At 43.4% G+C, this 22,514-nt stretch overlaps 5 protein-coding genes across 5 annotated transcripts; 3 read left to right on the top strand and 2 right to left on the bottom strand.

Annotated features, from left to right (window-relative positions):
- Positions 1-215: 215 nt before the first annotated feature.
- Positions 216-4,032, top strand: LOC129583363 (bromodomain and WD repeat-containing protein 3-like). The gene is made up of 7 exons (XM_055475139.1): positions 216-1,203; positions 1,514-1,662; positions 1,801-1,995; positions 2,111-2,172; positions 2,370-2,646; positions 2,721-2,843; positions 2,970-4,032. The coding sequence occupies exons 1-7, from the start codon at positions 358-360 to the stop codon at positions 3,715-3,717; spliced, it is 2,400 nt and encodes a 799-aa protein (XP_055331114.1). The 5' UTR covers positions 216-357; the 3' UTR covers positions 3,718-4,032.
- A 1,339-nt stretch (positions 4,033-5,371) lies between these two features.
- Positions 5,372-8,520, top strand: LOC129583404 (bromodomain and WD repeat-containing protein 3-like). Its single transcript, XM_055475187.1, has 7 exons — positions 5,372-5,745; positions 6,159-6,310; positions 6,451-6,648; positions 6,720-6,781; positions 6,954-7,227; positions 7,290-7,412; positions 7,602-8,520. The coding sequence occupies exons 1-7, from the start codon at positions 5,422-5,424 to the stop codon at positions 8,365-8,367; spliced, it is 1,899 nt and encodes a 632-aa protein (XP_055331162.1). The 5' UTR covers positions 5,372-5,421; the 3' UTR covers positions 8,368-8,520.
- A 1,737-nt stretch (positions 8,521-10,257) lies between these two features.
- On the top strand, positions 10,258-13,826 carry LOC129583387 (bromodomain and WD repeat-containing protein 3-like). The gene is made up of 7 exons (XM_055475166.1): positions 10,258-10,954; positions 11,370-11,518; positions 11,638-11,832; positions 11,899-11,960; positions 12,147-12,419; positions 12,495-12,620; positions 12,779-13,826. The coding sequence occupies exons 1-5, from the start codon at positions 10,439-10,441 to the stop codon at positions 12,353-12,355; spliced, it is 1,131 nt and encodes a 376-aa protein (XP_055331141.1). The 5' UTR covers positions 10,258-10,438; the 3' UTR covers positions 12,356-12,419; positions 12,495-12,620; positions 12,779-13,826.
- A 280-nt stretch (positions 13,827-14,106) lies between these two features.
- Positions 14,107-17,348, bottom strand: LOC129583327 (ribosome biogenesis regulatory protein homolog). Its single transcript, XM_055475095.1, has 8 exons — positions 17,055-17,348; positions 16,875-16,989; positions 16,771-16,809; positions 16,533-16,713; positions 15,559-15,666; positions 15,323-15,486; positions 14,581-14,708; positions 14,107-14,513 (listed from the first exon to the last, which is right to left on the bottom strand). The coding sequence occupies exons 1-8, from the start codon at positions 17,150-17,152 to the stop codon at positions 14,285-14,287; spliced, it is 1,062 nt and encodes a 353-aa protein (XP_055331070.1). The 5' UTR covers positions 17,153-17,348; the 3' UTR covers positions 14,107-14,284.
- A 510-nt stretch (positions 17,349-17,858) lies between these two features.
- LOC129583320 (high mobility group protein B2-like) lies at positions 17,859-19,924 on the bottom strand. Its single transcript, XM_055475086.1, has 4 exons — positions 19,692-19,924; positions 19,527-19,608; positions 19,258-19,432; positions 17,859-18,448 (listed from the first exon to the last, which is right to left on the bottom strand). The coding sequence occupies exons 2-4, from the start codon at positions 19,592-19,594 to the stop codon at positions 18,311-18,313; spliced, it is 381 nt and encodes a 126-aa protein (XP_055331061.1). The 5' UTR covers positions 19,595-19,608; positions 19,692-19,924; the 3' UTR covers positions 17,859-18,310.
- Between the last annotated feature and the right edge of the window lie 2,590 nt (positions 19,925-22,514).

The following is a 22,514-nucleotide window of genomic DNA, read 5'->3' as shown; positions in this document are numbered from 1 at the left end:
TTATTTTATTATGGTCAGCCGACCACATCGCTAGCCGGTAGCTGGTACGTACAGTGTGTACGTATACGAGTACTGCGGGTAAATCTGTAGAACCTGCGCTTTACTTACACCTGCACTTACAGAGTACTTACTGCGACAAGCTGAGCAAGAAAACTGGCATTGAAAATCAGTGGCAGATCGTTATCTGGCACGTTTCTGGGCGTGGGCATCTCGTTTTTATTCCGATTTGCTATTTTGCCCACTGCGAAATTTCATACTCTTCTTTGTTTAACTGTAAACTGTCATTGCGAAATTTTTACTACCGTGTACGTAAGCCGAATTATGTTTTTGTAATTGAATTTATAGCTAAAATTTAGAATGTGCACGTCAACGGATCCGAATAACCGGGTTTATCGGGACATCTGGATCCTTCTCCAGGAACTGGGAGTCCCCGATCCGTTCGTGCAGGATTTTGAAAGAGATGGACGAAATAAGGTCTCTGCGTTAAACTGCAATGTCGTGCAGACGTTGCGCCGAGTGTACGGCATGCGCACGGTGGATGCTGGTGTCCAGGCGATCGTTACGGAAGATCCGGAGATTGCGGATGGCGGCGGACTTGTTGCACAAGCACTACCAACGCTTAGCGCACCTAATCAGCCACCTATTGTTGGACAGGCAATGGCAGGAACCAACGCTGGACAGGAGTCACAGGACGGTAGCGTTACGGTGGAAGTCAACCACTCTGTTTCGGTCAGCGGTAATCGCAAGGAGAAGGACGACGCGGAGGGCAAGGAACAGCCCACGCGAGCGGTATCCGATGCGGTAACGCAAACCGTCGACGCTGACGCCCCGTCGACATCTGAGCGCGAAGTGCGCTTCGTCGTGGACCAGGCAATGTCTTTACCCGAGGACACGTATGAGGTGATGCTGCAGAAAGGAAATCCAGTGGAAACGAGGGCGATATCGCCAACGTCTGGTCGGAGCAAACCGGACATCAAAGCTGTGCAAAAGCGCGGGAAGACGCCGTTGCAGCTGCCCGTGCAGGCATCCTTTCCCAAGTGGCTGACGGAGACCGTACCCAAACCGTTTCCATATTTTCCGCAGATTGGGGATGTGGTGTACTATTATCAGAAAGGACACCAGAAGTATGTGAGACGGTTGATAAAACAGGGCGTTTCATCCAAATCATTTAAGGGAATGCCTAAAGCGCACTGGAATCTTAAGGTACTGTATAACGGATAACCGTACAAGTACAGTAAATCTTATTCTTATTGTTATTCTAAGAATAATTACCTATGAATCGCTGATGTCAGTAAAATGGCTCTCTTAAATTTGTTTATGGACTTTTATTTTTCTGATGCACTGTGGCGCTTTTTTTCGTGAAAAACGGATGTATATGCGTTGGGTAGTAATTGTTGTTTGCTGATGATGTTGTTTTTATTACTAGATAATGTTTGGATTGCTTTCATTCAGATCTTTATTATGCCCCAAACGAGAGTTTTCAGAATTTTTTTTGCAAGTCGTCTTTTTTTAGGAAGTGGAAGTGTTGCAGATTGTTGCCCTAAAATTCGTCAACATTAGTGTGAAGCTGCCGGCACAGAGCGTTCCCACGATCCACCACATAGCCGAAATTGAGATGAAACGCAAAGGTACTGCGCCGAATGGAAAAACCTTCAAGATCAGGTGAGTATAAAATCCCACGTACTGAGTACAGCAATAACAGTATTGCATTTTCGCTGCACTTATATATCAGACGAATGCTTTCCTCTTGAATTATTATGGAAAGTTAAAGCTCTAATTATCTGTGCTTGTATTGCACAGTTTTCACTCAGTGCCGCATATCGAAGATTTTCTCGTGCTCGAACACCGTGTGCTGCGGAATCAAAATAAAAGGTGGCACGAAGGAGCCCGTGTGAAAAATCTGCTTTTGGACACATGCGAGCTGTGCTGGTTCAAGGGCACCATTGATTCGGTGATGCCCGATGCTCCCGGCATGTACCACATGCTTAAAGTCAGGTACGGCTAGAAATGACGGATTGGGCTTTTTGCTTTCAGTGGTCCGATCGTTCGAAATGATTTGATTTATGACATGATTTAATTTTGTGACATATTTGATTCATCAATTTTCCAGGTGCGATGTATCGGTATATGTCGAAAAAATTAGTCCATGGAATCTCCGTTTAATTACGCCAGGTAGATCCGTGTGTACGAATGGATATGGCATTTGTCATGCTTCTAGAAAAGTGTAGCAGAGGAGTTCAGTTTGTCTCGTGTATCGTGTAATGCCCAGCATTTATAAAACACAGAGAATTTTATGCTCGTGCCACCGGTATAGTCCCGGTAAACAGAAATTACTGTGAAATGTTCTGATTACAATTATGTTCCGGCAGAGGAGGACGAATCAGTAGAGGACGGTGATGTCGCTACCGCCGCTGAACTGCACAGCATGCAGGCTTACAAGCCAACACCGGCTGACTGGAACAACCAAGATCCCGCTACCGAAAGGCGGCGCATTCTGAGATTGCTGCACAGCGTGTTATCGCTGAAGGAAGCGGAACAGTTCGCCGCCCCGGTTGGCCTGGAGCGTTATCCGGATTACGTGAAGAAGATCGCGTATCCTGTTGATCTAAAGACGATTAAGCAGCGCTTGTCGCAGCAGTTCTATCGGTAATAGCAGCTGTTGGTTTCTCTTGCTTGTTAAATTATGTCTTAGATTAACACGGGTCAGTCTTTTTTTGTAGACATAAAGCCGCCCTGTTATTCGACATCAAACAGATCGCCAGTAACTGCGAAAAATTCTATCTCAATGCGCCGATTTCCATGCACGCCAACATCATTGTTGCCATCTGTACTGATATTGTCAAGTAGGTGTGGGCCTTGTCTTAACAAAATTAATGGTTTTTTAATCGGGTTATCTACTTTTTTAAAATTTTGATTTCGACGTGACTCTTTTCTGATGAGTTCTCGCTATTTGCGTGAATTGTGTTTAGTAATCCGTCGTCGTTACTCCTTCTGGGATCTGCGTACATCGAACGCATAAGAATGGAATGGCGTACCGAATTCGAAGCCCGTAAGAAATCGGAGCCAGCAGGCTGTCGCGCCAAAACGAACGTTAACACGTTTGCTGATTCATCCGTATCGGATTCGGACGAAGAAAAATCCGCTGATGACGATAAGGACAGCGATTTCTCACTGCAGCCGGGCGATGGCGAGTCTAGCGACGAGGAAACGGACACAGAGCCGCCGACCGGAGAGATGTCGGAAGCATCCAGTGAGGACGATAACGGCGGATACAATCACGGTCGGAAAGCCCGTCCCCAGCGGAAGACAGCCGTGCCGGAGCGTTGGAACGGCAGCGCTTTTCAGCCGCGTCCGGGAAGGCGACGGGATTCCACATCGGATGAGTCGGAGATTGAGCACCCTAGTGACAGCCGCCGGAAAGCGGATAAATCCGCGCGTCGAAAGAGCGGCGATGCGGCTAAACCCTTGTGCAATCGTACAACGCGGGAGAACGCAGGTGGTATACGCAGAGACGGCAAGCGGAAGACAGTGGAGGAGCCGACGATGCAGCGGCTGCGAAAGCGCTCAACGTCCACTCTGCATTTCAGCTATGCGGAATCGGATCTGGAGACGGATCACAGTAGCCCGGAACAGAGCGGACGCCGTGTGGGGTCCATGGTGTGGACGGAAACGCTTAGTGGACGCAAAGTGAAGCGGCCGGAAGTGTACAAGTCGTGAGCGCTGTGATGCTATGTATAATTTGATGGCATTTATGGAAAAATTGCTGCCGAGATGAATGTTGTACAAAGTATGTAATTATAACGTCTAAAACGTGCATTGTAGTGCGTTCGTGTTGTTTTTTTTGTGTTTCTTAACAGTAGATACTGTAGTCGCTTTTTACAAGTCGAGTTGCTCAGTTGCTAACATTCGTTGGGTCTGTTTTTCACGCCATTTTACTGACTGTGAGTGTAAAAACTTGTTTGATCTCCTTTTTCTCAAATGAGGAAAGGAAGACTATGTCAGTTTTGTAGATTCAACAAAAGTTATGAAACCCATCGCCTACGAAGCCAAATCCACTCGCTCATTTGTGTTGTTCAGTAACTGCAAAGGTCATGGGTGCGCTTTGCAAATTTCAGCGCCACCCTCTAACAGCAGATCGTTGATTCTTACCTTTCACGTTCGACCGCTCGACTCCAGTATTATAGATATGAATATAAATATGAACAAAGTCAATAAATATGACCAACTTGGTTTACGGTATCCATATTTATTGTCAAGGGTAAAACGCGTAGAGCTCGAAATAAAAATTATGAATATAAGTTTCAGTGTTTTACAAACATGTCAGTATTGCGGTAAAACTATTATTACAGTTTCAACAATTTGCTGTAGAAAGTGCAGACACATCTCAGTGCTTGTACTTGACAAACAAAACGCAAAAGATAGTAAATTTTTTTGACGACTGAAATTATCTAGCTAGCATAAACTTATATAAACTCATCGGATCCGAGTAGCGGGATTTACCGGGACATCTGGATCCTTCTCCAGGAACTGGGAGCTCCGGATTCGCTCATATAATGCCATCATGGCGGAAAGTGTCTTCGCTAAAGACTAAACCCTTGTGCTTCCAAATTTCAACATCGCCAGCTATGGTACACTGCATGTACAGTACGTACTGTATAGTAAAAACGTGTACGTGCTGCAGCCTGCAGGACCAGTGCAGGTAGATTCTGTTTCTATCCACCTGTAGAATCTACAATTCTTACGCCTGATCGAATCAACCAGATCGATATCTGGGGCCTGGGCATCTCGTTTTTATTCCGATCTGCTAGTTTCCTGCCATTTTTGCATTACTTACCGAGGTTTCACCGTTTCAGGCTCTTTTTTGTTTAAATATACACTTTTGTTGTGCAGTTTTACTACTGTACTTAACTATAAACTACTTAATTATAATCGTTTACTTGTACTGGTAATTGAATCTACCGCTAAAATTAAGAATGTCCACGGATCCGAGTAACGGGATTTATCGGGACATCTGGATCCTTCTCCAGGAACTGGGAGCTCCCGATTTGTTCGTTCAGAATTTTGAAAGAGACGGGCGGAATAAGATCTCTGCGTTAAACGGCAACATCGCACAGATGTTACGCCGATTGTACGGCACGCGCTCTGTGGATGCTGGTGGCCAAGCGGTTGCTGCGGACACTACCTACTCACAGCGCAGCTGATCAGCTAGCCATTGTTGATCAGGCCAACGCTGGACATGACGGTAGCGTTGCGGTGTCCGTGAACCGGTCCGTCCCGGTGAACGCTGATAGCACGGAAAAGTACGGCGAGGAGCGCAAGGAACCGCCCACGCGGGCGGTGTCCAATGCGGTAACGCAAACCGTCGACCCCGACGTCCAGTTGCCATCCGACCGTGCATTGCGATTCATCGTGGACCAGGCAATGTCTTCACCCGAAATCACGGGGATGCAGCAGAAGGAAAAGTCTGTGAGAAAGGCTGTGATCTTCTCACAGCCGAATCGGAGCAAGTCGGAAGTCCCGGTGGTGCAGAAGCGCGGGAAGACACCGTTGCAACCGCCGGTGGATAAATCCTTTCCCAAGTGGCTGACGGAGACCGTACCGAAACCGTTCCCGTACTTTCCGCAGATTGGTGATGTGGTGTACTATTATCAGGAGGGACACAAGAAGTATGTGAGACGGTTGATCGGCCTCGGCATTTCGTCTAAATTATTTAAGGGAATGCCGAATGCGAGCTGGAATTTAAAGGTATCGGTACATTAATGCTATATTTTCCTGCGTACTGGTTGGTCTTTTTTACATGATATTATTCGGTATGATTTTAACCTTACTGTGTAATTATTTGCAACTCGTAAATGTAACTAGAATCTCGCTTAAGTTCTTTAATATCAAATAGACTTGCTTATATAATTATTTTTAATGATTTGCTGCAAGTATTACTGCACCTTTTACTTTTTGTATTGACCGGAGCCGGTAATTTTCACTTTGGCACTTGGGCGAAAATGTTTTAGCATTTCACTTTTTCACCCTGTTGCTGTTTATTTATGAATGGCAGGATTGCTTTTACTGTAAAACCGTAATGCGTGCGAAACGCAAAGAAAAGTGTCAACAGTTTCTTTGAGAACTAACGGACGCTTCTATATTATGTTTTGATTTTACAGGAAGTGGAAGAGCTGGAAATTGTTGCTTTAAAGTTCGTCAACGTCAGTGTGGGGCTCTCGACACAGGGCGGCGTTCCCATGATCCACCATTTAGCTGAAATTGAGATGAAACGCAAAGGCACGCCACCGAATGGAAGTACGTTCACGATCAGGTACAGAATCGCACACGCTTTTACTAGTTTTTTCGCCTCGGCATGTACCACATGCTCAACGTGTACGTACGGCTGCAGTTGTCGGACTGTGCTTTCTTTATACGGAAAAGCGATATTCTGCGTTTTTATTTATTGCACAGTTTTTGCGGAAGTTTTGACGGAATGGAAGATTTTCTGGTGCTGGAGCACCGTGTGCTGCGGAGCCAGAATACAGTGTGGCAAGAAGGAGCCCGCGTGAGGTGTCTTATTTTGGGGAATAACAAACTCTATGGATTCAAGGGCACCATTGACTCTGTGACGCCCGATGCGCCCGGCATGTACCACATGCTCAACGTCAGGTACATACGACCGCAAATGCCGGATTGCGCTTTGAGTGCCAATGATCGGAAATGATTTATTGGCTTTCCAGGTGCGATGTATCGAAATCTATCGAACCGATTAGTCCATGGTATCTTCATTTAATTACGCCAGGTGGGTCTGTGCACGATTGAATATTGCAATAAATTAATTTGTCTTGCGTTTGACAAGTGTAAAAGTTAAATTTTGTGGAATGAGCCTGGATAGCAAAAACAGAATTTAGTGCTAAAAGTCTATTAATGTACATAGATTAAGGTTGCCTTTCGTTCAGTTTTGCTTTCCGCAGAAGAAGACGAATCAGTAGCGGACGGTTGCGTTGTTACCGCCGCTGAACTGCGCAGCATGGCCTACCAACCAACACCGACCGACTGGAACAATCGCGATCCCGCTCGGGAAACGAGGCGCATTCTGGGACTGCTGCACACCGTGTCATCGCTGCCGGAAGCGCAACCGTTTGCCGCCCCGGTTAACCTGGTGCATTATCCGGATTACGTGAAGAAGATCGCGTATCCTGTAGATCTCAAGACGATCAGGCAACGCTTGTCGCTGCAGTTCTATCGGTAATTCTTGTTATGGTTTCGTTGGCGCGGTAAATTATCGTTAACTTCAGAAATCTTTGCAGACATAAAGCCGCCCTTATTTTTGACTTTCGGCAGATTGCCATCAACTGCGAGAAGTACAATGGGAACGCACCAGTTACCATGCAGGCCAACATTATTGTGGATGTTTGTACCGATATTGTCAAGTAGGCGTGTGCAGTATTGTAGAAAATCGTTAAAAAATAAACGATTAAAACGTCATCGTCGTCAAGAGGTCATCAGGTTTCTTTACTGTTGTTTAACCAGGTTAGTTAATTTTAAGAGAATTTAAACGTAGCGCTTGTCTTACGAGAAGTACTAGTTGCTCGAGTACCATTTGCGTGAATTGTGTTTAGTAATCAATCGGCGCTGCTCGTTCTGGGATCTGCGTACATTGAACGCATAAGGATGAAATGGCGCACCGCGTTCGCAGCCCATAAGACTGCAGACTGTCGCGGCGTAGCCAGCGTTAACTCCTTGATGGATTCGTCCATCCTATCGGATTCCGACGAAGAGAAATCCGCTGATGATGATAACGACAAAGATTTCTCACTGCAGCCGGGCGATGACGAGTCCAGCGAAGATGAAATGGACACGGAGCCGCCGAGCGAGGAGATGTCGGAAGCGCCCGGTGAGGATGATGAAGATGACGGCGAATGCAATCGCGGCCGGAAAGTCCGTCCCCAGCGGAGGAAAGCCGTCCCGCGGCGTTTTAGCGACAATGCTTTTCAGTCGTGTCTGCGACACCTGCGAATTGAAACCGCGTCGGATGTATCGGAGACTGCCCATCACCGCGTCAGCCGCAGGTGTGCGACCGAATCGGCGCGACCGAAGAGCGGCGGCAGCGTGGATAAACCGTTGTGCAGTCATTCGGCGAAGGAATGCGGCGTAGGTTGGAAGCAGTCGATTTGCGGCGGCGGTAAGCGGAAGACGGTGGAGAAGCCGGTGTTGCAGCGACTGGGAAAGCGCTCAGCGTCCACTATGCATTTAAGCTATGCGGAATCTGATCTGGAGGAGAATCTCAGAAACCCGGTGCAGATCGGGAGCTTTTTGGCGCCCGTGGTGTGGACGGAGACGCTTAGTGGACGCAAAGTGAAACGGCCGCAAATTTACATGTCGTGAGAGCTGTGCTGATATGTGCCAGTGTAATTTTGATGGCATTTGTTAATATAATCAGTTTTAAGGGTATTTATGGAGAAAATTGCTGCAGGGATGAGGGTTTTCTGGAATGTTTGAATTGTTCATTCATTCATTAAATTGTCTGCAGGTTGTTGTCTGTTCTTTCGTAATGATAGAGATATTGTCGTCGGATGTTATAAGTGAGCCTTGGGCCTGTTTTTCAGGCCGTTCGGCTGATTGTGCCGTTTGGCTTTATAAGAACTTGGTTTGATCTGCTTTTTCTCATATGCAACAAGAAGATTGTCTGTTTTGTAGATTCAATGAAAGTATACTGTAGCCGCGCGATAAGTTTGCACCACAGAGTCTGGTATACGGAAATCGTCATACACGCTGCAGCACATTCTACGTAACGTGTGCGCTGTCCGATCGGGGGCAGGCAGCGCCCGGATCTGAAAGTGGTGCAATGTCATCGCGCGGCTACAGTAAGAAAGACTCATCGTTTGCGTAGCCAAATCATCCACTTGCTTACTTCAGTGAACTTTACTGTGTCACTCACCTATGCCATAATGCCATTATGTATATACTATATAGTACAGAAATAGATACTATATAATTATATAATATAATAATAATTACATTGTGGTTGTAAAGGTCATGGGTGCGTGCGCCATCGTAACAGCAGCACTTATACATTATGCGAGTACAGTACTATACTACGCAGTCTACGCTTATGAAGTTATGATTACTGTAATAAATGATTTAGTTATTTATTTGATGATGAATTATTCCTTTTTTATAATTTACTTATAACTTATTTACTTGTCGTCTTTAATACGAGTATTAAAGTTAATCATTAGTTGCTGTCAAATATGCTACGTATTGGGACTCTGATGCGAATTGTATCTAGGTCAAAACTCTCGAGTGCGCAACAACTCACGCACTGATTTGTGAGTCAGACAGATTCACTGATAACGCCGCGCGCATTGGTCAGATGGAGAATCAGTTGCTGAATTAGAAAACCGAGCTGTTGAGCTTGGTTTTATAATTCGCGCTCACATTCATGACCGCTTGTCAACTCTTTAAAATTATCTTGCGCTGCTAATAAACGTTCGTAGTGATCCAGGCTGCATTAAACTGCATGTAATTACGCTGTACTTACTGTAGTTCGTCATTAAGTTTTAAGATAATAAGGTTTAATTAATTAACCTTATAATTAGTAACTGAGCGAAAATTTGATGAACTAACTAGAGTCATTCACGCCTAATTAGCACAATTAGCAGCTAATTAATTAGCGAATCTGCCCCGAATTAGTAATTTCGCACCTGGGTTTTTTTAGCACCTAATTAGCAAATTTATTACACATGAAAAAAATTAATTACATGTCATTAAGCTATGTGGGATTATTTTTCTTAACAAGTTTGCGCTTGTTGTGTTGCGTTATCCATGGTAGGGAATGGCATTGAAGGCAGATTTATTGCAGAATTCACGGTGCTGTCAGATTTGGTGTTTATTTCTACGAGTGTATCCGTTATCAGTGATGGGAACACGTTTCACTTTTTTTCTCTTAGTCATAGCGGAAAAATGAGTAACCGATACGTGCGCAGCAGTCGTGCCGCTGATACACGCGGGCTGCTGATATTTGACAGTCCTAATTATTAGAATCCAGTGTCCACCGTGTATCTGACTCATGGTCAGAATACGGGTGAGCTGACAGGCCACATCGCTATTCGCTAGCTATAGCCGGTAAACCGCTCTGTACGTGCAGTACGTACTGTAGGTACTGTAGATTCTATACGAGTATAGGCTTGTACTGTACCCGCTGACAGCTGACAAGCCGATCAAGAAAACTGAAAAATCACCAGATCGTTATCATCAGATTCTGGCACTTCTGGCCGTTCTGGGCATTTCGTTTGTATTCCGATCCGCTATTTACACATTCCAAGATTTCAGGCTCTTTCTTGTTTAATAATTGTAAACTGTCGTTGTGCAGTTTTCATAGCACATGCAGTACTGTGTAAACTGAATAGTGAATACTAATCTCTTTCCACAACGGAATCTACTGTGAAACGTAAAAATGTCAACATCCACGGATCCGAGTAACCGGGTTTATCGGGATATCTGGATCCTTCTCCAGGAACTGGGAGTTCCCGATTCGTTCGTTCAGGATTTCGAAAGAAATGGACGGGTTAAGATCTCTGCGTTAAACTGCAACGTCGTGCAGCTGCTACGGAGATATTATGGTACGCGCACGGTGGACCAAGGAATGTCTTTACACGAGAACACGGCGATGCAGAGGAAGAAGAAACACCCATCGAAAAAGAGCGTGATAGCGTCGCAGCCTAATCGAAGCAAGTCTGGATCCGAAGCGGTGCGAAAGCCCATGAAGACGTCAATGCAGCTGCCGGTGGATAATTCCTTTCCCAAGTGGCTGACGGAGACCGTACCCAAACCGTTCCCGTACTTTCCGCAGATCGGGGATGTGGTGTACTATTATCAGGAGGCACATGAGAAGTATGTTAATCAGTTAGCGGACGACGGCGTTTCATCCAAATTATTCAAAGGAATGCCTAAACCGCACTGGAATTTTATGGTACAGCAATTTTGTTCCTGTGCAACAGAGTGGTCCTGTTTTTGCAGATTGTTCGTTCTGATTTTAAACCTTACCATTGTGTATGATTACTTACGTAATTCCCTTAAAATCCTTAGTGGTAGTGTGAAATCAACACGCCTAAATTTACTTATTGATTGATGCACTGTGTCATGAACTTACCGTTGCTTACGTGTACAGTAGTTATACTGACTGGACTGGGGCGTTACATGTGTTAGGCTTAGCTCTGTTTGGCGTAATTTTTAACATTTCAAGTTCTCTGTTTTAATACTTATTCTGTTGCTGACTTTTTTTATTAATAATCCTGGGTTGCTTTTATTGTATCTTTTACTCCGCCCAAAAGGAAAGTGGTGGGAAAAAGTTTTTTAATATTTTATGAGTGCTGTCCATTTTTTAGGAAGTGGAAAAGCTGGAAATTGTTGCTCTAAAGTTTGTCAACGTCATTGTCAAGCTGCCGGCACAGGGCGCTCCCACGATCCACCACCTAGCCGAGATTAAAGTGAAACGCAGACTCACTCCACCGAATGGGAGGACGTTCAAGATCAGGTACAAAATCGGATATTTTACGCCAGTTTACGGTACTATGACTACTGTCTGCGTTCTTGTCAGTTTAGCGCACAGTCGCAGACAAATTGTTTCTGTTTTGAATGTTAGTATTTTAATAGCTTTCACGAAATGCCTGATATCGAAGATTTTCTTGTGCCGGAGCACCATGTGCTGCGGTGTCAGACTGAAATGTGGCAAGAAGGAGACCGCGTGAGAAGTCTGTTTTGGGACAAAGGCGAACTTCGTTGGTACAAAGGCACCATTGACTCCGTGATGCCCGAGGCACCCGGCATGTACCACATGCTTAAAGTCAGGTACGGCTAGAAATGGCGGATTGCGCTTTGTGTATCAGTCGTTAGGATTGACTTACCGGTCTTCAGGTGGGACGGATCAGAAGATGCTGAACCGATTAGTCCATGGGAGCTCTATTTAATTACGTCAGGTGGGTCCGTGCGCGATGGGATACTGCATCTGTCACGCAGTGAAAGAAATGTAGGAGGGGGCATTAAATTAATGCACAACGCTTTAAAGAATTCTACCGTGTACATAACGTTTTGTGGGGTGCAGTAGATTACGGTAAATTCAAGGAATCTTCGTTATGGATACCTATCTTTCGTTCTTTCTGCAGAAGAAGACAGATCACTAGAAGACGGTACCATTGTGACCGCCGCCGAACTGCGTAGCATGGCCTACCAACCAACACCGGCTGACTGGAATAACTGCGATCCTGCCACGGAAATGAACAGCATTCTGGAACAACTGCACACCGTGTCCGTGCTGCAGGACCGGAATCGTTCATCGCCCCGATTGACCTGGAGCGCTATCCGGATTACATGATGGCGATAGCGTATCCTGCAGATTTGAATACTATCCGGCAACGCTTGTCGCAGCAGTTTTATAGGTAATTGCTAATTTAAAAATAGTTTCTCTTGCTTGGTAAATTACATAATTATATTGAACTCAGTCGATCTTGCAGACATAAAGCAGCCCTGATATTCGACTTCGAACAGATCGCCAGCAACTGCGAAAAGTACTATGGAAATGCACTGCAGATTTCTATGCACGCCAACATCATTGCTGACATTTGTACCGATATTACCAAGTACGTATGTGTGTGCCGCATTGTACGCTTGCTTTACTTGTATCAAAATCACTGATTTGTGTATTCAACAGGGTTAAAATTATGGTCAAATAACTTATTATGTTTAAGTAATGTAACGGTTTTCGCACCATTTGCATGAATGGTGTTTTGCTGTTTAGTGATCCGTCGATATCGATTGTTCGGGGATCAGAATACCTTGAACGCATGAAGAAGAAATGGCGCACCGAATTCGAAGGTCGTAAGAAGGCTGAGACTGCAGCTGCAAGGCGTCGCGCCTCACCCAACCCTAGCACCTTCGCTGACTCGTCCATCTTATCGGATTCCGACGAAGAGAAATCCGCCAAAGATAATAACAACAGCGAGTCCTCAAAGCAGACGGACGATGACGAGTCTAGCGACGTGGAAGTGGATGCGGAGCCGCCCGCCGGCCGAAGATACGTCGGAAGCGCCCAGTGAGGACGACGATGATGACGACGAACACAATCACGGTCAGAAGGTCCGTTCCCAGCAGAAAGAAGCCGTGCTGAGCCGCTTGGCCGCTCGTCTGATGATGGCCGATCGTCGGACGGATTACTCCCGAGGTCCGGGGCAGCTGCGACGGGATTCCATGTCGGATGAATCGAAGATGGGTCATCACCGTGCCAGCCCCCGGAAAGCGGTTAAACCAGCGAAACCACACCGTCCCATGGCGCGAGAGACGGTCGACAGCGCGGCTAAACCGTTGCATAAAAAAACCGCCCAGGGGAGCGGTGTGAGTGCAGCCCGATCGCAAGGTGGCCGCGGCAAGCGGCGGCATTACAGCGATGACGAATCGGATTTGGAGACGAATCCCCATAGCCCGGCGCAAAGCGGGCGTTGATCGGAATCCGTGGTTTCGCGGTGAACACGCGCAATGGAGGGAAAGTGAGCTGGCCGACGCAAAAGTCGTGAGCTGTGAGATGATCGCTGGCGTTTATGGAGGATCATGGTATAATTTCATTATCGTTTTAAAGAAAAATGCTACTGTACTGGTTGTGGAATGTTTACTTTAATCGCTCATCATACTATCTTTGGTTTCTTTTTTTTAACTGCTTAATAAAGAAATACTTACTGTAGTCAGTTATTACAAATGATCTGCTTGTATAAGTATTCACTTGCTTAAATTCGTTAGCTTTGTTTTCCAGTAACATGGGGTTGTGAATCGAAGATGGTTTACGGTATCAGCAAGAAATCACACCAGCACTTGTAGAAATACGCGTAGAGCTCGAAATAAAAAATTATTAAAGTAGCTCACGCTCACCAGAGAAACAGTATCACTTTAGATAATTGCACACTTGTACTACTAAGTGTCAAAGCTTGCTTGACCAACGAATCGTAAAAGATAGATAACAAATATATCGATTATTCGAGTTCATACCGCACGCTTTTGAAATTTTGATTTCGGCTCGCTTTGTTAGACACGCACTCAAAAATAAGTAACAACCATCTACCCAAACATTCTCCCAAACCAGCAAAGGCATTTTATTCGCACATTGTACGTTCAATTACAATGCAGTCCACCAGTCGATATTCTCAATCAAAAATTTGTTATTCCGAAAATAATCTAACTTTATCAATCCAGCAGAACCGAACGCTCTGCAGAACAGCACCGTTAGTAAAACATAAAATGCATCCCATAAAAACTCTCATCGCCGCGGGCCTTTCCCGCGCTTGTTAAATCCCGACTCTTTTCCTTTCGGGCGGCGATCTCCACCTGAATGTCCACCCCGCGATCGTGAATGCCCACCGCGCGACTGCGAAAATCCACCTCGCGACGGGCCGAACTTCCCTCCGCGCTGACTCTTCCCTCCGAACCGTCCTCCACTGGGCCGGCCTTCGTCTTCATTGTGCGGTCTGGAATCTCGCTTCGGTTTTCTATTGGGATAAAGCAATGAAACCAAGAATGATTCTCTGAAATCCACATGGAAAATCAAAGACGTACTGTGAACGCCTCTCGACACGCTTCACAGCTGTCTCCACATCCATTCGAGGTTTTTTACTGCTAATCCCATCGAGAATGCCGATCATGCGATTCTTCTCAGTTTGTCCATCACCGAAATTGCTTTCAAACTGTAACACCAAGAAAACGTTCACGGACTGCAAAGTGTATATCAACTGCACGCTAAAAACAAAGCTGGCAGCCAACCGGCTAACACCACAAACTATGTACTTGCTGCTTTTTACGTAACAGAATTTTAGGCACCCCAGATTGTCTAAAAAAGCACAACATCTTTAACAGAATTATTAGTGCTAATGTGCTACTATAAAGTGTAAAGATTGTAATCTAACACATAAGAGTTCTGCTAAACAATAAGTGCACATAATGTTACACATATACAAACTTGAGCAACAACACGCTACTGGTTATCACGTTCGTTTTACCTACATGCCATAAAAGTTCATACTAACTTTGAATTACTGCTACTATTAATTAAAGTGATACTCTGAAACCAGTCTGCCAGTTATACAGTAACACGCGACCCTTTACAAGGTACATCGTATTTTGTTACGACATAGCAGGAATGGCTATGGCTACGATCTTATAACAAAAACACGAACTGAGTACTTACTTAAGTAATCGAGAAGAGGGAAAATTCTGTATCGCCAAAAGTTAAACCGATCATCGATACGATACGTAATCCATTCACATACTATTTGTACAATAGTAAGACCAGGATAATTACCTTGCGCTTTTTCCCAGTATTTTTCGGAGGTTTTTCTTTCCGCAGGGTCTCAGTGAAGACACCAGCAGAGGCGGTAGCCGATCGAGCAAACGATGCCGCATGGCCGATTTCGTCCTTCGAAATACTGCGGCCTTCCGTTGCGGGCAGTATTCCTCCAGCAGGAACTTCAAACCGATAAAAAAAACAGAAATCAAGGCAAGTAACAACTTTTAACAGACAATGCAAATGTCTCATACTTTTCGTTTTGTGAGCTCGCGCAATGTTTTTGAGACGCTGCAGTTCGTTCTTAGCTACTCGCTCCTTCTTGGCGGTCTGGCGCTCCTCGAAAGGATCATTCATACCATCTGCAAACACATAAATAACACCCATTACGAAAATTCATAAACATGTAACTGTACATCCAGTACCGGTACATCACAGTCACAATCACAGCAAATCCTTGGAGTTTTCAATTTTAAGGCCAGGCATTCCAGGTTTACAGTTTATCTTGATTTTCATCGATCATTCATTTAGAAATAATACTATGCTTAACAACAACTGAATAACCAAAAAGACTGTCGACCTTAATGACGCATCCGCTCCGGACGGAGAAACAAAATCAAATCTCAAGTGGATTATTATAAGTTATGTACTTATGAGTCTGTTATGACTATGCAAAACATAACAGACCGCCACAAAAAACCAAATACAGTAAGCAAAACACGCCGAAATACATACAGTATATTCTAAGCACATCTGCGCCGCTACTAACCAAAACGAGGACATCTGATATATCCCTGGTTCGGCTGTCTTGCAAACTATAACTCACCGGAAGCACCTACACATGCTTTATAACTGGCGTCTGCATATAGCATTATATACATATTAATAAGGCAGGAAGCATTTTACTTGAAACCGCAATCAACTGTAATGCCATAACATAAAAACACATTTAATTCTTGATTATGTATGAAGTTTGAACTAAATGTATGAAAAATACGAATCATATTACGTGCACCACGCGTAGTATAATTAACTGCAGAGTAAAGGAATCAAAGAACCCCATTAACAAAATTAATGACTACTTCACTCTAAACTTGAAACATATCATGATTTGTAAAGAAATACAATGATAATACAATAATTTTTGTTGATGTGAATGAATATAAGAAGCAAAATGATTTACGGGAACGGTGTACCGAAAGGAAATTTACTGCTGTGTAGTAAGTACCTGCTTGATCAGGCACTTCTACCACCCAGTCCCCATCGGGATTTTTAGCGCGTTTATATCCCCATCGCGGCTTCCATTCCTTCGTGGCCTCATCGTACACCATCCGGGACTTCTTGGTCTTCTTAATGCCCTTCTCCCGGGCATACCGCTCCCATTTCGTCACAGCTTTCGCTTTGGGAATCTACCAAGGATTTCCGCTCACAAACGCCACAGTACAAACTACCAAGCCCAAACTTACAGGTTTTTCACGCGGCAGGATCGTGGTGGGAGCTGGGAGCTGCAAGGAAAACATGCTACTAGATGTCTAACAGCCTAAAAGAATGTATGAGTGACAGTATTCACCGCAGCGACGATGGCGTCCTCGAGGCGCTCCAGCGGAAGACCCCAGATGCGCTCCACCAGCATCTGGCTCAATTTGGCCATCTCGCGCTCAATGACGGCGTCCGTGGATTCTCCACTGCAATCATACTCTAGTTAGACCAAGTACAACGCTGTGCCAGATAAATATGCCGTCAAACGCACTCGGAGACTGGTGCAAGTGGTCGCGGATCGGATAAGAGGAGATTGCCGATGTCAATTTCCACGCCGAGCTCTTCGGCGTTTACGGCGCTTTTGGCCATGTGAGACGGATTCGCAAGTCTTCGCGATCAGCAACTCCTAATAACTGATAACTGTTCAGAGGTCTTAAATGCAGAGATTCCAAACAAATACGACTAATAACAATATCGTAACTGATTTAGAAGACAGAATAAAGTACTTAAAGTAACCTGTAACAACAAAAAATACCAGAAACTGAGTCTTCGAAATATGCGACTGCGCTTGAAACGCGATCCTTGTGTTTGTTCAGGCAGCCGCCTTGGGCTTCGCGTTTGTTTACAGCTTCGGTTCATGATTACGCAATCAGTTCAAAGCAATTATTTATTCCTGACACTGCATCTTATTCTTTACGATATTCTTGTATCTTCTCCCTTGTCATAAAAGTGAATAAAATTCAAAAATATGAAAATAACAAGTGCTACCATATCATTTTTGATACAAATCTTTCAATAAGTTACGAGGCCGCAAATCTTTGCGTTACTACGAGTATAGTACCTGTTTTAGCGAATACTGCAAAACGTCAAAATTGTATCGCGACTTGCGAGAATATCTGAATTTGTTATTAAATTTGTAATTACTGATTACTACAGTAAAAGCTGCAGTTATGAGTCGGTTGCATCTCAGCATAAATCCAATGAATGCTCCTGGTCAATTAATGAATCTTCCAGTCGTAATTAAATTTACAGCAGTTCACTGTCTACCATTACCAATAATGCGGCCGGTCTCCGGTTTTCATCCCGTTTTAATCAGACTGTCATCAGTGGTAAATTGAACAACGAGCACACTTGGACAAAGAGGCCAACAGAAGTGCAATACGATTAAAGCGCAAATGTATACACAAAAATGGCAAAAAAATCAAAGTAATCGCACAGGCGGCAGCCGGCGCCGCTGCACACCCGCCATCCACAAATTAAACAATTAAGAACAGTGACACAAGATACTCCACCGCCATTAATACAATCCTGTCGCGTGTGTCTGAGAGAAATGTGATTTTTTTAAAACCCCCGAAACGCTCGATGCTGCTGCTGCGCGCCGTACCCACTGAGACACTTGTTGCGGAGAGGAAAAAATACAACGAAAATTAAACGCCGACCACGACTTCAGTGTAGGAAAAAAAGAATATACGAGAACAAGCAGGTGCAAATGGGCGTCGTCGTGGTGCATCCGTTTAGGGAATGAGTTTAGTCGTCATCCTCATCGTCGTCATCATCCTCGTCTGACTCCTTCTGGGCCTTCTTACCCGGCTTTCCCTTGGCCGCTGGCTTTCCCTTGGCGGCAGCGCCGGCTTTGCCTGCTCCTCCCTTGTAGGCGGCCTTCTCCTGTACCAAACAACACGCATTGGTCAAGCGGCTGGCGTCTACTGGCAACAGCTTACAATACGCAACGCTCACATTATCGGCGGCTATAACTGCCAGTTTTTGATGAAATTATTAACACAATATTCTGTTATGAAATAGTACAAAAAACTAATAGTTCCTACTGACGAATATATTATACAAGGTGTATTAATAAAATAAAAAACAAAATAAAACTCGCGGAAGTTCTGATTACTCTCAACTGCCAATAATGCAACTTGAATTGACCAGTGTAACTCCCTTTCTTCGTTTGCCGGTAATAACAGAGTACTGGTACAGCGATTTTATGCACATGCGCCAAGTTTAATACACGCGAGTTTTCAACTAAAAACTGTATTCTTTACTTTCAACTTTTGGTATTCACTATTTTGCTAAGTACAGATGTTGTAGAAACAATTGGTCCACAAAATAATAATGAAATATTCGTTAAGTGTTCAAATGAAAACGGAAATTCCATCTGCCATATGACGCGGATGCAAATGTACACTCTGTAATATGTCGGCCATGCCAGTCATGGCAATAACACGCACTACAGCGTGCCTTAACCGCACTGCACCACAGCAACGGCAAACATGGCGTTTACAGCGCAACCGAGGAAACAACTTTCCGCTATGAAATTTTGCGATTTTCTCAAAAGTGGTCGGTCCAAAGAATTTTTAAGATAATTCTATGAATATTTTTGAATAAAATTTACCCGCAAATACCAGCTCAGCGGTGCGCATTAAGAAAAATGCGCGCTCAAGACCTTGAGGAACTGAAATGTCAGTGCTTACCCGTTCATAGCGCTCCTTATCTTTGGCGGCCAACTTCTCGAACTTTTGCTTAGTGGCCTGGTCAGCGGCGGCCCATCGGCGTCCCAGTTCTTTGGCGGTATCTCCGAGGCTAAGGTTGGGATTTTGTGATTTCACCCGATCGCGTTCCTCGGCACAGAACAGGAAATACGCGGATCTGTAGAAAAAAATCCCGCATTAGCCATGACAGCTATTAATTAATCACGCAAAATAAATTGTTTGATGAAAACCAGAAGGAAAAAGTCGCATACAGGTTGCGTTTGGGGGCATTCGCGTCCTTTTTGGAGCGCTTTCCCTTCTCGCCTGCGACTTTCGGCATTTTCACTGCGGCTTCTGTAGGAGAGAAAATTCAGGTTTAAGTGAGGAAAACCGATCACTACTGACTTCAAGGATAAAAACGGCAGTCAACTGGGTACCTTTTTGAAATAAAAAGACGAAAAATTAAAAGCACGAAGAAAAGCAATGGATTTTCCACGTGAAATCAACTCAACAACTGCAACTGCGTGCTGCTGTTAATCGCGCTGTGTGCAAAATGGCTGCTAGAAATACACGGCTAAACCGCTGTGGCTGGCTGGCTGCTGCTGCTTGCTGCTGCGTGCTGTATAGAAAAACTGCTTGTCTACTGCAGTCTTGCTCTCAAGTTGCCTTGCAGTCAAGCTGGCTTGTATAACGGCTTTGCTCCGTTTTCCTTGCGCCCGTTTCGTGATACGGTCGTTTGCCTCTGCTTGCTGCTGTGCAGCAACAGTGCGTCACTAGCGATTTTAGTGGGCGATAGAGAAAATTATTAGCGGCTTATCGGATTCGTTAGAAGAAGGCGCGGGAACCAATCAACGCCGGAAAAATCCGTTCTCAATAGTATCAGCGCCAATCTTTTTTGACCCTTTTGAAAAAGGCGGGGCCGTACTTGATGCTACAAGCCTGCAACGAGTGCAGGAAAAATCGTTATTTTACCGGTTAATTTCGTTTTACCATACGGCAGTATCCATATTTACCTGACCTGCTAACAAAAGCCCTTGATCCTCCAGAAATAATTTCATTTTTGTGGCGAAACTAAAATAAAATAAGTAGTTAAAAGACCAATGAGAGATTTAAAATTTTAATGATTTAATTACTTAATTTTTCTGGAATTTTTGTTTGACTGACTGTTAGCTCAAGTGCAAGTTGTGCAACAACAGTGCATTTGTTTAAATTTCGAAAATAATTCCTTTCAAAATTAAACAAACATTGTTTAGCTATCTCAAGCATGCATACTTTTTACTGAAAAAATAAAACAAAAACAAGAAGGCAAGTGATGTTATAGTTAATACTAAAGACTGGCATGTCGTGCATCGCAGGAAATGTTTACGTACAATTTTATCGTTACAAATACAATAAAAAATCGACATACAACCGAGCTGGTCAAGCCTTCAAGTTCGTCAATTTTAAAGTTTAATTTCAAATACCTTCCCCCTACTTCCCGTCTGCCAGAAGCGCTGCTTTCATACATATAGAGGAAATATAAAATTATGTAGAGTACATATAAAATAAAATTATTGTAAAATTATGTAAAGTTAGTACGAAACAATTCAAAAAACGCATAAAGTTGGGAGTACTTACGATATAAGGACATAACTACCGGTATGGCGGTATATACTCTGTACGAGTCGACGTCGACGTCATAAGCCGCCTAACTGTATTTCGTAAATTGTATTTATACTTAAATAATTATAATAGTCCGGCAGTCACTCCGGCTGCACTTCTCAACATTAATCTGAATTAGGTTAATAAAGGTAACAACTTTTGTACATTTCTCTTCATAATGGACATACGAGTATACATTTCTTGGAAAGCAGTATTACATTGTTTTCAGATTGTAATACATAAACTAAATTATTGCCTCCACTGGACATTTTTTTATTTGGTAATTTTAAAACGTCTAAAAGAGCTCAGTTTTTTGGAGCTTTCATAACCTGTTATGTACGTAGTGTCACTAGAATGTATACAGCATATGAAATTAAAACGCATGTCATTCTTATTTGTAACGCGATCGTAAAATTACGGAATTTTCTTCAAAAGTTTTATTTAAAAATTAAGTAATGTGGTGATTAGTTGTTGTTAGGCATAACTTCCAATAGTGCAAATTAATGGCAAAAACATTAATTAATTAATAGTGCAAATTAATGGCAAATTAATTAATAGTGCAAATTAATGGCAAAAACACGGTAATCACATATAAAAAACACAAAGTATAGATAACAGTCTAGTATTCGGTATTAGCTCCGAATACTAGACTGTCTTTCGATTTATAATAAGTACTAATACTGTTCTTTTTTAACATTTATGTACAGTGTACAACAGCGTGTACCATATAAATCGGTTCACTGTTAAAAAAGTATAGATAATTATAGTACGTAATTGGCGTACTTGCATTTATATGATTATGCAATGCCAAAATAGATAACCTGCGTGATCGTCGTTTGCATATAATGAAAAAAACATATTTATATTTTTTTGAAAAGCAGCGTATATTATTCCATCTTACTCCTGTGATGACAGCAATAAGACATCATTACATCATTATATGACGTAGTTATCTAAATCGTATTTAATTGCTACTTTATGGTTAGTCAGTTTCCCAGATAACAGCGATGAATGTTAACTTCTAAATCTAAATGAAAACTTCTTGTCAACTATAATCTAGCACGAGATCGAGGGTATTGCATACTACAGTAATCGTAGTCTCGTACTGTATCTATACTTACAGATACGATACAGTATCGTATCTGTAAGTATAGATACAAAGCTCATCCGCGTTTCATACCGCACATAGTTCATAAACTATTTAAACACTGTAATTGAATATAAAATATAAAATCAAAATTAATATAATATGGTATTTAACATTCGTGGTACAATCTATTGACGCTATTTAGTATAAACAATGCCACATGTGCTAGCTCAAATTGCGCTCCCCCGATTTTGACCTTTGGAGTCTACTCGTATACCAGTATAAACTAAATTAATATATGAGAATATATGAGAAGTATATGAGAACCTGGAAGTCTTTGATAATTAACTTTCTAGCTGTGACTTTTGTAGGTGAACATTGTTGAATGTGCTGGCGAAATCCAAATCTGGTGTTTAGATTATGTATTTTAACGGTAAGCAGTGAAGCACTTATCGTGACATACCCTATGTACAGATAGACTGTAGTGTTGAAGCACAGCTTTATATTAAATAATAAGTTCCAAAATGCTCTT

Source organism: Paramacrobiotus metropolitanus, unplaced genomic scaffold, assembly GCF_019649055.1.
Source record: "Paramacrobiotus metropolitanus isolate TYO unplaced genomic scaffold, Prichtersi_v1.0 Parri_scaffold0000010, whole genome shotgun sequence".
NCBI lineage: Eukaryota > Metazoa > Tardigrada > Eutardigrada > Parachela > Macrobiotidae > Paramacrobiotus > Paramacrobiotus metropolitanus.
This window is presented reverse-complemented; position numbering and strand designations above follow the sequence as displayed.

Bases quoted from the DNA above. Each gene is read 5' to 3' on its own strand.
- LOC129583320 (XM_055475086.1), bottom strand. From the start codon at position 19,594: ATGCCGAAAGTCGCAGGCGAGAAGGGAAAGCGCTCCAAAAAGGACGCG. The intron at 19,433-19,526 runs GTATGCGACTTT...TTTTTTCTACAG, and splicing joins AATGCCCCCAAACGCAACCT to ATCCGCGTATTTCCTGTTCT. The intron at 18,449-19,257 runs GTAAGCACTGAC...TGTTTGGTACAG, and splicing joins ATAAGGAGCGCTATGAACGG to GAGAAGGCCGCCTACAAGGG.
- LOC129583387 (XM_055475166.1), top strand. From the start codon at position 10,439: ATGTCAACATCCACGGATCCGAGTAACCGGGTTTATCGGGATATCTGG. The intron at 10,955-11,369 runs GTACAGCAATTT...TCCATTTTTTAG, and splicing joins AACCGCACTGGAATTTTATG to GAAGTGGAAAAGCTGGAAAT. The intron at 11,519-11,637 runs GTACAAAATCGG...GTATTTTAATAG, and splicing joins GGGAGGACGTTCAAGATCAG to CTTTCACGAAATGCCTGATA.
- LOC129583327 (XM_055475095.1), bottom strand. From the start codon at position 17,152: ATGGCCAAAAGCGCCGTAAACGCCGAAGAGCTCGGCGTGGAAATTGAC. The intron at 16,810-16,874 runs GTGAATACTGTC...TTTTCCTTGCAG, and splicing joins AGGACGCCATCGTCGCTGCG to CTCCCAGCTCCCACCACGAT. The intron at 15,487-15,558 runs GTATGAGACATT...ATCGGTTTGAAG, and splicing joins GCGAGCTCACAAAACGAAAA to TTCCTGCTGGAGGAATACTG.
- LOC129583404 (XM_055475187.1), top strand. From the start codon at position 5,422: ATGTCTTCACCCGAAATCACGGGGATGCAGCAGAAGGAAAAGTCTGTG. The intron at 5,746-6,158 runs GTATCGGTACAT...TTGATTTTACAG, and splicing joins ATGCGAGCTGGAATTTAAAG to GAAGTGGAAGAGCTGGAAAT. The intron at 6,311-6,450 runs GTACAGAATCGC...TTTATTGCACAG, and splicing joins GGAAGTACGTTCACGATCAG to TTTTTGCGGAAGTTTTGACG.
- LOC129583363 (XM_055475139.1), top strand. From the start codon at position 358: ATGTGCACGTCAACGGATCCGAATAACCGGGTTTATCGGGACATCTGG. The intron at 1,663-1,800 runs GTGAGTATAAAA...TGTATTGCACAG, and splicing joins GGAAAAACCTTCAAGATCAG to TTTTCACTCAGTGCCGCATA. The intron at 1,996-2,110 runs GTACGGCTAGAA...TCAATTTTCCAG, and splicing joins TACCACATGCTTAAAGTCAG to GTGCGATGTATCGGTATATG.